General features: G+C 35.4%; 1 protein-coding gene across 1 annotated transcript in view; it reads left to right on the forward strand.

The window, feature by feature from the left end:
• Positions 1-8,294: 8,294 nt before the first annotated feature.
• LOC111632109 overlaps positions 8,295-16,129 on the forward strand; it is a 56,431-nt gene continuing 48,596 nt past the window's right edge. The window contains exon 1 of the mRNA XM_023376478.1: positions 8,295-8,768. Coding sequence (XP_023232246.1) covers positions 8,721-8,768 — 48 coding nt within the window. The 5' untranslated portion in view covers positions 8,295-8,720. The remainder of the gene's footprint in view (positions 8,769-16,129) is intronic.

Consider the following 16,129-nt stretch of genomic DNA (forward strand, 5'->3'; position numbering starts at 1 on the left):
AACAAAGGAACATTTTTGATCACGCTTAAGAGTAAAAGGTCTTTTCTTAATATTTTTCTTATAATTTACCTATTTAAGAAAGGGCCTTCCTTAGTCTTTTATGCCTTACTCTTAAAACACCTGTTGATTTTCTACTTCTACACTACAAAAGTTTGCTTCATCTCGTTTCATTAAAAAAAAAAACACTGTTTAAACTTCTCTTGATCATGAAAGTGGGGACTTTTAAGTTTTAAAGGGCCCTTCGATCTTATATTTTTATATTCAATAAGAAAAAAAACAAAAAAAGGAATAATTCAAAGCTTATAAAGATCTTTGTTTGCACTTAAACAAAGGGTTCTTGTAGAGAAAGCCTTTTTTTTTTATAGGCTACATACAAAATGGCCCAGTAGTATAGGGCTTTAACTGTCCTATAGTTCTGAGCCACTCCGTATATTTATTTTTTTTATTAAAAAAAAGCCTCCTGATGCTATTCCTAACTCGTTATATCAGAATTTTGTGGGAAATTTTAGCAATGTAAAACTAATCTTCCCTTATAAGATAATTCGAAGGCCTCACTATAAGAAAATCCCTCGATAAACAGTTGTCTCTGTAAATTCCCTAATATATTTACGACTTATAAGTATCGTTATAGAGAGGTTTATAACGCTTTAACGGAACTTTGTAGAGAAATCAGTAACTTTAACGGTTTTTTTTTTAAACTGAATTACGGTTATAACGACTTTAAACTGTACGTCACAGATATAAAGAACATTTCGAAAGTTTAAACACTAGAATGACGTGTTACGTAAATCTTTATTTATCCAATTGCAAACGGAGTAGTTACGTAGAACAATCAATTGTATTGTTCATGTAACGGTGTTTCGCGGCGTCACGCTACAAAGCCACGTTTCGTGACATTTGACTTTTTTCGAGTTTCGATACAAAAATCACTCTTTGGCGCCTTTTCTTTTACTCACGTCAACACGTTTTGATTATCGATCTGCCTTCCGATACCCATAATAATCTCCAACCCCCCCGCAAAAAAAAGTAAATAGCAGACTGCTGTACAAACACGCCCGGCAGCACGAATTATCGAATTGGCCAACCTCTGCCATGATTTCTATAGAGCCGCATGACTTTCCAGCCGGATAAACGAGTGAAGGAGTATAAAAACATATTTTCAATACCGTCAAAATAACAATACTCAACAGGTACCACGGTTTTTGGCATCTCATGCTCTCAGCATCCTCATCTTCTACATCTTACCTTAATTTTCGTGGGATTTTGATCAAATTTTATAGGGTACAAATACGTTTTAATAAAGATTTGGATGGCGTAATCTTCATTCTCATCATTTTATATTATGGATCCTCTTCTTAACACTATCATAACAGAATTCTTAATATAAGCAAGAATTTGAGAACCTCACTACAAGGAAATCCTTAAATTCCCCTCGTATCTTTGTAGAATCTTTCAATTATATAGTGTTCAATGTGTATAAGAATCGTTATACACGGGTTTTTAAGGTTCATGAATGTTCTCTATTGAAGATTCTTCTATAGAAAACGAATAGAGTTATCTGTCCAATTAACAAATCTATGCCAAATTTCATGATAATTACACATTTGGAACATTTACATCAATTTAAAAATCCAACGATCTCAACATTTACATAAGAATCTCACACTTTTATCGATTTTCTTCTGATGTTTTCCTTATTTTAACCAAAATAAGAAGTTCTTATCGTATTAAGCGGGCCATATTCTTACAATTTTGCTTTTCGGTCCTCCAAGAACCATTCGGAAATCTATTTAAGAGCCAAATTGTGACAGGACTAAGATAAAGAGTGGGTCGAACCCGGCTCAGTAATGAGTTCTTATCGCCCCTTTTCCATCTCGATTTATCTCTAGATTCTCTGCTATAGATAAATGACAATTCTATAATATATAGATCTACAGATTAATTCTGGAACGTCGAATTTTGCGCGTATTTTCAACCAACTTTACGCGTTGTTGGCATCAATGCTGAGGATTTTTAAAATAAAATAAGATTTTAAACTTATTTACACAGAAATTTCTCATTTTTCTATTAGAGAAAATGGATATTTCTTTCTTTTTTTTCCTCCCCTTCTTCTCAAAGAACGAATTAACTCGATAAGAGCGCATCAAAAGTATCATACTTAATTAATTCGATTCAATTAATTACAAAATTAATTTTTTTCCATGCTTAAGCGGGATAGACAAATTAATTAAATCGACGTAGTAGATGGCGTACAGAAGTGGATAATTGAAAATTTACAAGAAGATTTTTGCCGATCTTCACGAAGATTCGTTGGTGAATAACTCGAATGTAGTCATCCAAAACAATGTGCCATAGAAAATAAAGAGTAAGTAATAATACATTGCGTCAATCAATCCCGTGTAAAGTATCATTAAATAAGTGGAAATTGGCGAGTAGAATCCGATTTTCTAAATTTTTTTCCATCCTCTGTGATGGTTGTAGATTGAGTTTTCTGATACACATGAATGAAATCCACATTCTTCTTGTTGGACATGTTTAAAGATGGATTATAATTATTAATGATAGTTTAAACTGTAAGCGAATCGACAGACATGCTTGGATATATATATAAAACTGTGTTAGTGTTGCACTAGTAGCTACCAGAGGTTAAATATAAGCACGAGATTTTTCGATCGCGAGAAAGAAGAACGATTGAATTATGGCATTTGTACTGTCGGAGAGTTGATTAAACTCTGTTAAGGTCAACATCTTCTACATTGTGTTTGTGAAATATCGGCTTATTTACATTTCGGATTCGTTGCCACTGCGCTAACTTCTCCTGTTATATGTTTAGAATTTATTAAAAATCCTCTTAACGACTCATACAAAACCCAAAGAATCTCACTGAATCTCATCTCCTTCTCTTAACAATTTCTGTACATTTCGATTAATAATGGCGGTATATTTTCGAGGAATTCTTTATATAAATAACTGAAAAATGATCTTAAATATAGTTAAAATGTATTTTTCCTCCAGTTTGAATCCAAATTTAATGCTAAACTTTGATTGTACTTCGAGGATCTTCCCAGTTATAATGTGAATTGCACTTGGTTACAATGAAATAAATAATAATTATACTACAAAAAAACACTCAAAAATTTTAATTTAGATATTTAAAATTACAGAAAATAAAATATTTGTTATGTTGTAAGATCACAAAGATTAATGTAAATAGAAACCATGATCTTCTTCACCAACAATTTCTGTAATTCTCCAGAATTTCAGGGAATTTCTTAAATTCATAGGGAAAAAACCGATTAATCTTTTTTGAAATTTATAATATGCTTAAGTTTTATTTTAAAAAAAATAAAATAAATGTAACGCAAATGAAAATAAACATAAACACAACGATTCTTCTTTGGGTACCAATTTCTGTAGATTCTCAACAATTTAGGGAAATTTCCCTTAAACTGTTTTAATTTTAGGGAAAAAATCAGTATATGATGCTGTAGATTTTAATTAATATCGAGGTTTATATTATTGTAACGGGCGTTACGTAGTGGAGGATTTTTTTTCTTTGCTATCTTTATAATATATGCTACTGCAAGAATTTTGGAAGCTTAGTATAAAAGTAAAAATATAATTATTTCTTCTTCGTATGATAAATAATTAAATATATCATAAATAAAATAGATTTTTCTCGATCAAAATATAGATTTAATTATTAGTTACGTTTGTCAGAATCCATTTAATTGGATATTAATTTCATCACGTGATTGCTTTTCCTCCATTTTGTTATCTGGTAAGAAGAAGAAGAAGAAGCTTTTGTAGACGATGGAAATAAATCGCTTGCAATTTTCTGCCACAAAAAAGGGGGGAACGATAAATTATTTTTTGTTTTGTTCTCTTTTTTTTTATTACGATAATAGCAATAATGTTGTCGACGATCGAAATTCCTTCTCTAGTAAAGTTGGTATTTTTATCGAAAATCCTGATTTTGCGAATTTTTCCTCGTTGTAACGCAGTGTTTTCACGCGAATTCGAAAGTTTATTGGCTATTTTACCCCCTTGTAACGTCGCTGAGATGTTATTTTTTCATAAAGAAGAAAGCAAATCAAAATCACAATTTTGCACCCGTCTCCGTCGCCATGTTTTTTATTTCAATTGAAAATTTTTTTTTTAAATGTGAAATTTCTAACATATTTTATGCTTGAAATTCTAATTTCTATCAATAATTTTTATAAAATTAAATAGAACTTAAATTAAAAAAATAGAAGAAACACCCCACTACGGCCATCTTTGTTAAGTGACGTCATGTAACATACGTTTTATCGGGACACGCTTTGTAACTAAACCCGATTTAGCGTTAATTACTTTCGTACATGACGTCAGTATATAACGGTAAAATTAACATATAACGTCGAGAGCGTAGGAAGTAAACACCCGTCTAGCAACGAAGTTTGTGCGTAACACGTAAATAAGATGGAAGGAAGATGGAGGCAAGTAGGACCGTATATAGGCCAAGGCCTAGAAACAATAAACGAACTTAGATAATGAGTGTCGCTGTCCCTTCTACGTCCAAAACGCTGTTCATTGTACGCTCGTGTCCCATATAGGAGACGATATTGTACACGTTTTTCGGTCGTTCCTTGTTACGTAACATGTTACGACTGTCTGTCAGATGTCTGTGTTATGTTTACTCCACGACAAGTGAGCCAATCGTTGAGCGTAACGTCAAGCGTAACGCTTACGTTACACCTTACGTTACGCTCGAGTTAAAAAGGTGAAAACGGCTATCCCAAATATTTTATTTCGTATTTTCTAGCGCGGAGTTAGAGTTTATTCGATTTTTATCGCGCGAGTGAATCGACCTTTGAACTTTAGGTCAGTCGTCACGATTGCGACATCGTTGTCGACGTCGCAAATTTTCAGACGCGACTGTAACAAACAAATTAAGTAAAGCTTTCGAAATCAAAATTCTCGCATCCCCGTCTGATCGATTCTTTATTTTAGTTGTGGTAGGATATAATGCAAAAAAAAAAAAAATACCCCGTCGACGGGATTTTTATCCTCAATGCTGGGGATTTTTCCAGATAGAAACCAAAAATTTTCGCCAGCTTTAGAGATACAAACTGAGAAAATAGAATATATCCCCATCTAATCGATAAATAAGAATATCGTGGAAAATATCCCTACAAAAGGGATATTGTATTTTATAGCCTCAGTGTTGGGGATTTTTTCGGATAATTTTCTGTTAACGTCGAAAATTTAGATTGAGGAAATAGAGTGCGTCTTACATCCAAATGATTTAATAAGACATGAAGAAAGAAATTACCCTACAATAGGGTTTTCCTCTTTATTGCATTAAGCTAGGGATTTTTCTAGGTAGAAACCAAAATTTTTCGCATTGGAGGTGCACGTGAGACAACCGAATATATCTCTCATCTGATCGATAAATAAGAATAACAAGAATAACGTAAAAAATATCCCTGCAATTAGGATATTTCTTTTCATATCTTCAACGATGGGGATTTTTCTTGACAAACCAGAAATTTCCATTAATATCAAAAAATTTGGATCGAGAAAATGGAGTGCATCCTTCATCCGATCGATAAGATAAGAAAAGAAAAAAAAATGCTCCTTGCGAAGGGAATTTTCCCTTTATTCCCTCAGTGCTGGAAAATCCCCCAAAACCTAAAATTTATGTAACTATTAAAAATAGAATACGAGCAAAGCATAAACAAATGCTCATCTTGTCAAATTAATAGTGAATAAAAAAAGTATCCCTTCCGGTGGGGATAATTTTCCCTTTATTCCTTCAAATGCTGGAGATTTTCCCTTTAGCAGCTAAAATTTCCTCGAGGGAAAATACATTGAGAAAATCATGAATTTTGAGGCATGCTTTTTATAAACAAGACTTTCATAATTGTGTTTATTTTGCATTTTTAATGCAATCGTAATTATATGGAAACTTTAAAAAATTATAAAAAGTCAAATTATGCATCATTTTTCAGGAAAAATATACAAAGATTTACTCATTTTAAGTCCTTCAAAACACGAAAAATACCGTTAAAGCTTATTTTCATTCACAATTTTCTAAGATCTAATAAATAAACTTTTACAAATCTTTCTTCTAGTTTGCATAATCCTTCAGGAATATTTTTTCGATCCGTTTTTTACTTATTTTTTACTACAAAAATCTGCATCATCATTATCTTTCGCTTCTCTAACTGGCAATTGTCTTACTCTCTTCTGATACCCATTTTCATATTGTGATAAATTATGTTTGTAAGGGTTTTTCCCCCTACTTTCCAGTGGTTTTATTTGTTAAAAAATATCAAGAAAAATATATAAAATAAATCCCGATAAAATGCATTAAATTCCTGCATTCTTTTCAAATTCACTCTAAACTATGAACAATTACAATCATTTTAATATTGGAAGTTAAATACTAACTTTTTTGATATTTTTTTTTGTTTAAATAAATTATTTAGAAAAACGAATGCAAATTAAAATTCTGAAAAAATTTCTTCCCCGAAAGATTAAAAATTTGCGGGAATTTTCCCTGAAATTTCGGGAAAATTCCCTAAAAACTCGAGAAATTTCCCTAATTTTTCGAGAGATTTCGAAAAACTCTTCATGATTTACAGAGATTGTTGGGGAAAAGAAAAATGAAATGGCGAAGAATTTCCCTGTTTTTATTCAAGTTTATCAGCACTAGAAACATTTAATAAATTATAAAGACTATAAAACTATTCTAAATATATTATTAATCATAAGAGTACTATTTTTACTTCAGATAATTATTTATTTTAGAGTAAAACTTATTTATCTTTACTCCAAATATCGACTCACGAAATTCTTTATAAATTGAACTCTGTTTTTTTCTAATTTTGGGAAATTTTAAATACATAAAAATATTTTTCGATCCTTAAAATTAATTAAAAATAATACAAATTAAATTAATTATATATCAAGACATAAATTACTCCTAAATATAAGTTAATTAACACGTTATAAAAAAATATACTGTTTTTTCCCCGTTTTCTACTGATATTTAACATACTGCCAGGAAAATTCCCTAAATTATCCCGTAATTTACAGACATTGCAAATGCGATGATCAGTAAAGTTTATATTTACTTTTTTAAACGTTTATTGAGGGAAATTGCATTGATTAAGCCTTATATAAATTAGCAGGCTTGCAGTAAATTGGATTTAGGAAATTTTTTATCAAGGAAAAAAATTATTTACTGATTTTATAAAAGTAAATAATCTACGTAAAACTCCCGAAAAAAGAGATTAAAAAATTCAATATTTGACGTTATAACGGGGTTCAACACTATAACGAGATTTGGCATAGAGTCGGACGAACCTGGGCAAAGAGCAAAACGGTTGAAGTGTATTAACGAAAAAAACATGGCGGAAGCGCCGCTACGACGTATGTTTTTTACGTTACGGTGACGTAAGCCATTATTAAGTTACGTAAGTAGAGGTAGGATACGCTACCATCGTGCCGAAGCGCAGGTAAAAAGCCCACTCCTTCCCAGAAGGGTATGTGTTTACAGGCATTCCGTTATTGTAAACGTAACACCTACGCATCGGCGCTACCCATTTCTAGACAGATATTGTAGTAACGAAAATGGCAGTAATTAATGGGAAACCATTAAACATCGGCTCCGTAATGCGTTATACGTGTTCCAGACTTAATATTTAATCTCGCGTATTGGTCGCATTTCGAACCCGAATAGCGAGATTTTGTCCGACGTCTTCTATCCCAGGTTGATGAATTCTTTCGGGATAAGGGATCTAAAAAAAATACTAAAAAAATAGAAAACCGTCCCTGGGTTAAGGAGCGGTGGGATGGCATCGACAATGACATTTATCATTTGCGCGACGCGACGATCCCAGAAGGATAAATCTCGTTTTCAGGCCCAGAACGCCACGCGATCTTTCAGAATTTTCTCCAACTTTACCAACTGGTCGCCCCCGAGCACCTTATGAGCTCGCGTAATCCGGGATTTGATCGAGTCTTTAATTTTTTCCAAAGCAGCGCCCCCTCTCGGATGTGAAACGAGTACACGTACGAACGCGACGCGTCGCGACTCGCTAGCGACAAATCGCGACAGCATCCGACGAGTGAAAGACGTCAAGGAGCGCTTTACGTTTTTAACGCGTCAGCGTGCGTCTACGACGCGATCCAATTGTCGCTAATTAATTAATAAGGGGGAGCGCGGTGGAGCGCCGAACGACGCTAAGATCGTATAGCGCGAACGGGAGTAAAAGAAGGAGCGTAATAAGAAAAGAGGAAGACGAAGAAGAAGAAGAAGAAGACCCGGAGCCGTTCATCAACAGGTGATGTTAACTCGGCTAAATCGTTAGAAGAGAGGAGGAAAAGTTTCTTTCCAACACCCGACGACGACGATCCGTTCGCGGCGCCGATCTCGCACACAGACTCTGGCACGTTGCCAGTTCTACGGGCGAGAACCAGAACGATTGTGATTGGTGGAGCGGCTGCACCAAAGTGGGTGAGAGAGCCGATGGCGTCACGGGCTTGCGTCATGTATCCAGGTCATCCGCTGTCCCTCGAAACTCCCGTCATCCCCTGCCGGCTTTCCGATTCTGTTTGCGACTGTGTGTGAGTCGTTCAAAGGCCATTTGTATCGGCCGACGCGTACAGCTGATGTACCTTCTTTCGTCGAACCACCTCGTCCCGTTTGTAGACGACAACGCCGATGTGTTATGGGTGTGGAATTTTGTCACGTCGATGCTTCACAATTTGATTTCGAGGTAAGTTATTTATATATTCCCTTCTAGTTTTCGCTGTCGTCCCGATTGCAGAATCGCCTCGTCTCTTTCAGCCGCTCGTCCAAAGTTTTGCCGTCTAGTCTCCTCTCTCTCTCACTCTCTCTATCGCTCTGTTGTCTGTCCGTCACGCGGTATTCTTTTTTCCAGGGGTCATGCACTCGGCCATGTCAGAGGTCGGAGTTCGCGTGGCTGTTTTTGTGGTCGACGGCGGGTAGGGTTTATGTGTCACGTTACCTAAGACATCGCCGCTCACCTGTTGAGTAACCGCGTTCCACGGATATGTCATCGCTTGCCTTGTCCCTAACTCGGCCCGATCGCGGATTTTAAACTGTACTTGGCGCTCGATGCCCCCGTTTTGCTTATTTTTCCTCCATTCAGACCTCTGAAATCCTCTGCCACAGTGTGTTAATCCCGTGCCACGTGACACGCGTCCGAGTATCGTCCCGGGCCGATGAGGTCTCACCGGCGGGCCCGACCGAAATTTTTTTTTATTCCGAAATTACGAGTTGAGTGTTAAGGCCCTTCCGTTCGTTTTTGCCGGGTTTTGCGCCCGCTTTTCTAATTTTTCCCTGTCGAATGGTGGAAATCCCCTAACACCGGACGTGGACGTCGTAAATTTTTAGGTTTTTTTTTTCTTTTTGCGAATTTTTCTGGAAAAATAAACAGACGAGAAAAAGGAATTGACAAACAAGCGAGTTCAGACGGAACTATCGAAACACCCTGTTTACGCCAGTACGAAATTAAACTAGAAAAATAACAGAATGTCGGCATTTGACGGTGGCGCCTCTATCGGCCGCGATCGGTACTCGGCCGTGTGACGTATGTGTTTTCGCAGAAATACCGTACCTGTTGTACGCGGCGAGGGATAGCGCGCGCGCCCGCCCGCGCCGATAAGACACCCACGCGTATCGCGCCGGCTCGACTATTGTTATAAAAGTAGAGCGAGCCCCGTTGGCATTTCGAAGCGCTCCGCGTCGCACGGTGGCGCGTCTTTTCCTGTTTTCGAGTTTTACAGACGAAATGTGTTTAAAATACGAAAGTTATTAGGATTCTGTTACTAACAGATCAGATAATATTCCACACACCACCCCCCTCCAAAAACACCATCAATAGAAGTAGTCTGTTTATAGTACTCCCCTGGCGACGTGGAAGCGACAAATGTCGCGGCGCTTGCGACGCGCGACAACGACCAATGCCAACGGGTATCCGGGGTAATTCCACCTACTAATAAGAGAGGGGGAAGCTATCGCCAAATTTCGATACTTGGCGGGGAATTTTTGCCGACTTCCGGTTCGGACGGCCGTAGTATACACTCGACAATGACAAATGAGGCTCGACGCGAAAGAAATCGACCCGCTTTTCCGATTTTATAAAAGCTGAGTATAGGTTTTACGCGGGTAGAACGTGTTTACGTGGCTGCTTGCACGTGCTGACAGACATCCGCGACGGAAACGTTCGTAGAGAGAATAAAAGCGCGTGCGAAATGACAACCTGACAAAAACGTTGTTAGTATAATACGCGAGATTTGTTCTTTTTACGTGCGTAGATGAACTCGGCCTTACCAATGCTCAGAGTCCATCTTGTTCGTGCGCGATTACTAATGATCAAATGTTGTTTGTATAGAATTTGGTTAGGAAGTTGTGGGAGGATCGGGATTTGGACGCGTGTCGGATCACCGGTTTACTCTCACTTAAAAACATAGCATTAGGCGGCGGTGATGTCGCGTCGCGTCGCGCCTGCGATCGCCGACGTTTTCGCGCTGCTTAAGTGTTTTCCAATCCCGTCGTTCCACGCGTCACTCTATAGTATCCGACGCGGTCGTTTCAAAAGCATTCCTCCAAGCGAATCACACGTGCTAGAAAGATACCAGAGAGAGAAAAAGGTCATCACTCCTCCTTCCATTCTCATTTGATCGAATTCTGGATGTGTGGCCCGTTCCGTAGGTCGACAGTTCCGAGTAGCGCGCTCGAGCACACACGCACACACACACACACACACAAACAAACACAGTGCATACTTTACGCCAAGCACCAGCCTTCTGGCATTGAGAAAGTGTGTCCTTCAATTGCGATTCGTGATTTTAAAGACCTTTCTAGACTCGTAATGGCGGCGATTTATTTCGAAGTGCGAAATCTTTCCGGAAATTATGTAAGAAAGTGGCTCGTTCGTCGCCTTAAACGTTTCATTACCTGTTTTGTTTGTTTATTTATTTTCGTAGTTCCTCGCGACCTTGAGTAATTCCCACATTATAAAATTTCAGGGACCCTGCAGAACAGTAAATTTTTCTGTTCCCCCTTAACAAGAATAAATAAATAAGTAATAACAACGATAAATTACGAACGAGTTACGCCATTTTGGGAGGAGAAATTCGCTCAATATTTTACGAATTATGTACCAGACACACCTGAAAGTTAATTCGCGTTGATAAAGCAAGACTAAATTAGACTTGTAAAATACAGTATAGCGGAAAAGTCTATTAAAATCCGTAGATTTTTCATGAAAATCCAAAAATCTGGATGCACCCGATATCATTCAATGCCGAAATCCGTCTTACATACGTCACGACATTGCTTGAAGGGGGCTAATTTTCTCGAATTAGCAGTTTGATGCGTTAAATAGCGGAACGGGCCAAGCGTGTGAGAAAGTATTTCGGCAACCCACTTAACATGCGATCTGGCAGAGGGAGGAAAAAAAGCGGGTTATGTCAACACCCCAAAAACTGTCTTCGGAATGAGATTCGATGTCGACGACATATCGAGCTTATTGTTCTTTCCCACCCCCCTACAGTCTAGATGCATCGATGAATTAGTACAGCGAAAATTACAAAATGGCGACTAAAATATACATTAAAATATAATAAAGCGTGTTATTGTTACGTTAAACACTAATTTTTTTATTATTTATTTATTTAAGTCGCTTCGCAAAACTACTGTATCCCGTTTACAGTTAAAAATCTTAAACAAAACTTCCAAGAAAATTTACAAAGTTGGAGGATTTGTGGCGTTTAACAGGTAGAAAAATTGGTAGGAAATCCTCCGCGTAGATATGGGATCGAGTCAGTTAGTCGGCTGATTCTCTCGACTTTTATTTTAGTAATCGGAGGGGCACGAGGCCAAGTTTAGGCTGGCAAACGTCTTGTCAACATCCGGGCTTTTGTACTTGTAACGCAATTGCGTCGTTGTAAGCTTAAAAATCCGCCGAATTTCCCGGATAATCGCGTGAGAAACGTTGGACGTGCGCCGTTAGTACTTTCGCGCGTAGTGTCGTCGCGCGCGCGTAGCGGGAGGTCGTTGCATCCGCCGATTTACGCAACGACATCGATTGCCACATCGGAAAAATACGAGTTGTTTGCCATATCGCTATTAGAGGAAGTGCAGGGGGATTTCGAAGGTAGAAAGTTTTGGATAACCAGCGCTTCGACGCGACGCGGCGTACTGTACTTCCTCACGTTTCTCTTATAAGGAGGCCTCTCAAACTGACGTAATAATTATCAAATATTGAGAAATTCGAAAGTACTATTATTAAATATTGTCGAGATACTTTCGGCTTTGACCAGTCTACAATTAAATATTAATATAAATAATATATATAATATAATTTTTTAAATTAAAAGTTTTTTATAGAAAGGGGGAGAAGAGTGTTAATCGGAAAATTGGTTTATCTGTTTTACATAATATCCAAATATTTTATTAGAAGGTGGACGAAGAAGTTGGCTTTCGATCGATGCGATGGGAGACCGCTCTATAAGTAGAGGCAGGCCATGTTCGAGGCCTAGACGCGCGCCGGCCTGATCGATTCCCGGCTTCCCCCCTTCGCTCTCCCTTCCCGACGTACCGTTGCCAATGGCAACCGACCGCGGTATAAGGACGGGCGCCCCGGCTCTACCGCGACTCGCTCGCTCGTTTGTTAGGCCGACGTCTCCCCGTACTTTGTTTTATTCAAAAATTAATTCGTAAATTCGAAATCGATGCGCGGTTCCCGGTTTACCGAATTTTCTATATTTTACAACACCTTCCTCTCTCTTTTTATTTTTTATTTCCTATTACGTTTTGTATTTAGTTTTCTTCATTCCCGTTATTCCGTTCCTTATTTCGAACCCGTGTTTAAAGTTTTCGATTATAAAAAAGAAAAAAAAATGTTCACGTCCCAGTTTACCGTCTATTGGAGTTTTGGAGGTTTTCGTTGTTAGAAAGTGAAATTTTTTTAGGGGGAAATGGAGGTTCTCGCGACGAGGCGACATCTGCCGAGCGGTAGTCCGGCGCCAAATTCGAACTTTTTTCAAATTTATTTTTATATTTCCGCCGAAAATTTCATTTCTGGCGACACGTTTTCGCTTATTAATGCTAATATTTTATTTTTATGCTTCCTGCTAACGTTTGACCTTCGTCTCGAATATTTTAATTTAAAAAATAAAAATAAAAAAATAAAAAAAATGTAAAATTATCGTGCCTCTCCGAATTCACTCAACATGAAAAAATATATTAAAAAAAAAAATATATATATATATATATATAAACAAAATAAAAAGAAAAAATTATTATAAAAACTAAAATGAAAATTCCATTCTCTAATTTAAATTTCGCGATAAGATTTTAATCACGTTTCAATCGATTTTATAACTTGCAAAGTTAGCCGAATGGCTTAAATTTTGTATACCAATTTACATTTTATAATGCGAATAAATTTAAATGTCGGCAAAAGTCGCTCGCTAACTAGCTTACTTAGTATGCACTGCCGACGTAAATAAGTATATTTTTAAAAAGTTGACTTTTAAAAATTATAATTCGTGGGTTTTATAATATAGCAAACGTGTTTCTCGTCGTAAACAATCCAACTTTTTAAAATATTCGCGTAGCCACGAGGCTTCCCCCCTTGGCAGATCTGTTTGTCCGCCTGACCTACTTTCCGATGCTGATTACAACTATGTACAGGTATCCAGCGATGACGTCGTCACTTTGCCTCCCCCGTTCTATCCATCTACACCTTTCTGAGCCATTAGGCTGGAACCTAAGACACACATACGTAACCCATTGTATAATTTACCTGTCCGACATCCCATTCCCGGTAAAAATTCGCGCAAATAAAATTTTTCAAAACATACAAAATTATTTCTATTATTATTATTATTATTATAAATAAAAAGTTAAAATAAATTTATAATTTAAAAAATGACAAAGTAGTTTATTTATTTATATACATAATTTTTAATCATTTCAGTTGATTAATTAATTTAATATTATTTAAAGTGTTGCCAAGTTTTGCTATTTTAAAAAAGGGTAGACTATGGCAACACTTAAAACTTTTATAATTTTATAAATTATTATTAAAAATATGTTTTTTTTTTTTAAATTATCTTTGATGATAATGAAGCTGTTTTAATATGAAGCAGTTAAGCGACATAACATAAATTTGAAAAAAAATAAAAAAAAATATTTATAAGAATACGGGACGTCTGGCAACATTTAAACGCAGATTTAAAATACTACGGCATGCTTTTGGCATTGCATGGTATAGTAGTTTTATAGTGAAACACTGTAAAAGTATGTCACTGTATAACAAAGTACAGTAAACTATAACGTAGTATAGTATGGTAGAGTACAGTTATCATACTCTACATCATTTCCAAGTAGGGGGGAAAAAATAAGAAAAATTATCATAACCTATATTCGTCGTATATAAATCCATACTATGTTCGATTACACTTTAAAAATTTCATTATAAAATATATAAACAAAATAACAATTCAGTACTTGCTTTAAAGTCAGTTTGGAAAAACTTTATATAGCATTAGACGTTATTGATTTTTAAATATTCCTCTACAGAGTGAATAAGAAGAAAAATAATTTTAAACAATAAAGTTAAATTCTTGTTTACTAACTTTCGATTCCTGATGTTTAAATGTCACACGATTAATGGCAATAACAAAAGTTATTCGATAAGAGATAAATTTAATGTTTCTTAACAAAACTTTGATATCGAAACGTTGCATCTTATCACTTAGAAATTAAGGCAGGACTGCTAAATATCAGATCACTGAAATGCATTCGAGTATACATATCTTTAAGGACGAACATGAAGTGTAAACAACTCTTTCGTGTTGTTTTGGGTTGGTCTTTCTGACTAACACAACCTTCCACAAGCGTAGGCCATAGTCGTAAAAATTAAGAAATTAAAAATACACTGTATTCAAATGTTTGTTTATTGGTGATGGAGAATTTAGTTTTATTTTATGGACGAATGGAATCTCGTTGTTATGTTGAGCTGTGTTAATATAAATAAATATTCAATTTTGGGAATGCTCGGCTGTCCTTACAGAAAAAGTTAATTATTAATGATTATCATAGTAAATAAATTATTGACTGCATGAAGTATTCATGATGGGAATTATAATATCTGTGAATTAATTAATAAAGTATTAATTTCATTAAAATTTTATTGCAATTTTCCTTTCTCATTAAATTAGCATATTGAAGAGGTTTGTTGTAGACTTTATCTGTTATATTAGAAACATTTTCAAGAATTACAAATAGTTTGATCTCTTTCTATACCTTATTGATTATATACTGTATTTAAAAATTTTTAAGTTAAAGTAGTTAATATCATTTGCAAGTTATATATACATTTATTACAAAATTTTCCATGAAGTAAAAAACATTCTTTGTGAGTTTTATATTAATTGAAGCATTATATACTAATAACAGTCTTGTTGCAGTAGTAGGTCATATCTTAGTTATAAAATTAGAAGAGAATTGAAGTTTGAAAGTAAAATTATAATTAATTTTTGAATAAACTGTATATATTTTATATCATAACAACATATATTAATGTCAAAGTTATAACTGAAACTTTATATTGGATAAATTATAAATTTATGGACAAGTTATAACTAAATCTATTACTGTGTGGAAGTGGTTTGATAAAGGGATACTGTACATTTAATTATGGAGTATTTTTTTCAAAATTAAATAAGTTTAAAATGTTTGTTTAAATCAGATATGAAAATAGAGATTGAATAATTAAATAAAAGCATTTTAATAACAAGCTTTAATAAACTGGAATCAAGAATTTAAAGTCAAGAATTAATGGACAGCTTCAGGTATGAAATACATGTACGATGTTGACTGGATGTCACCACTAAGGATGATGTCAATATGATAGTCGAATAGACCACTAGGGCCACCTCCCCCTAAATTAAACAATGTTAACCTATTTAATTTAGGAGTAAAGAGGAATATATGGAAATGTGCAGACAGATATAACTGTATATTTGGTGTTTCATTGCAAAACTTTGTATAAGGAAATGAAAACATTAATTAATGAAAAATTAGAATGTTTGAAACATT

This window comes from Centruroides sculpturatus, unplaced genomic scaffold (assembly GCF_000671375.1).
Source record: "Centruroides sculpturatus isolate CEXI.00-Female unplaced genomic scaffold, Cexi_2.0 scaffold849, whole genome shotgun sequence".
In the NCBI taxonomy this organism is placed as follows: domain Eukaryota; kingdom Metazoa; phylum Arthropoda; class Arachnida; order Scorpiones; family Buthidae; genus Centruroides; species Centruroides sculpturatus.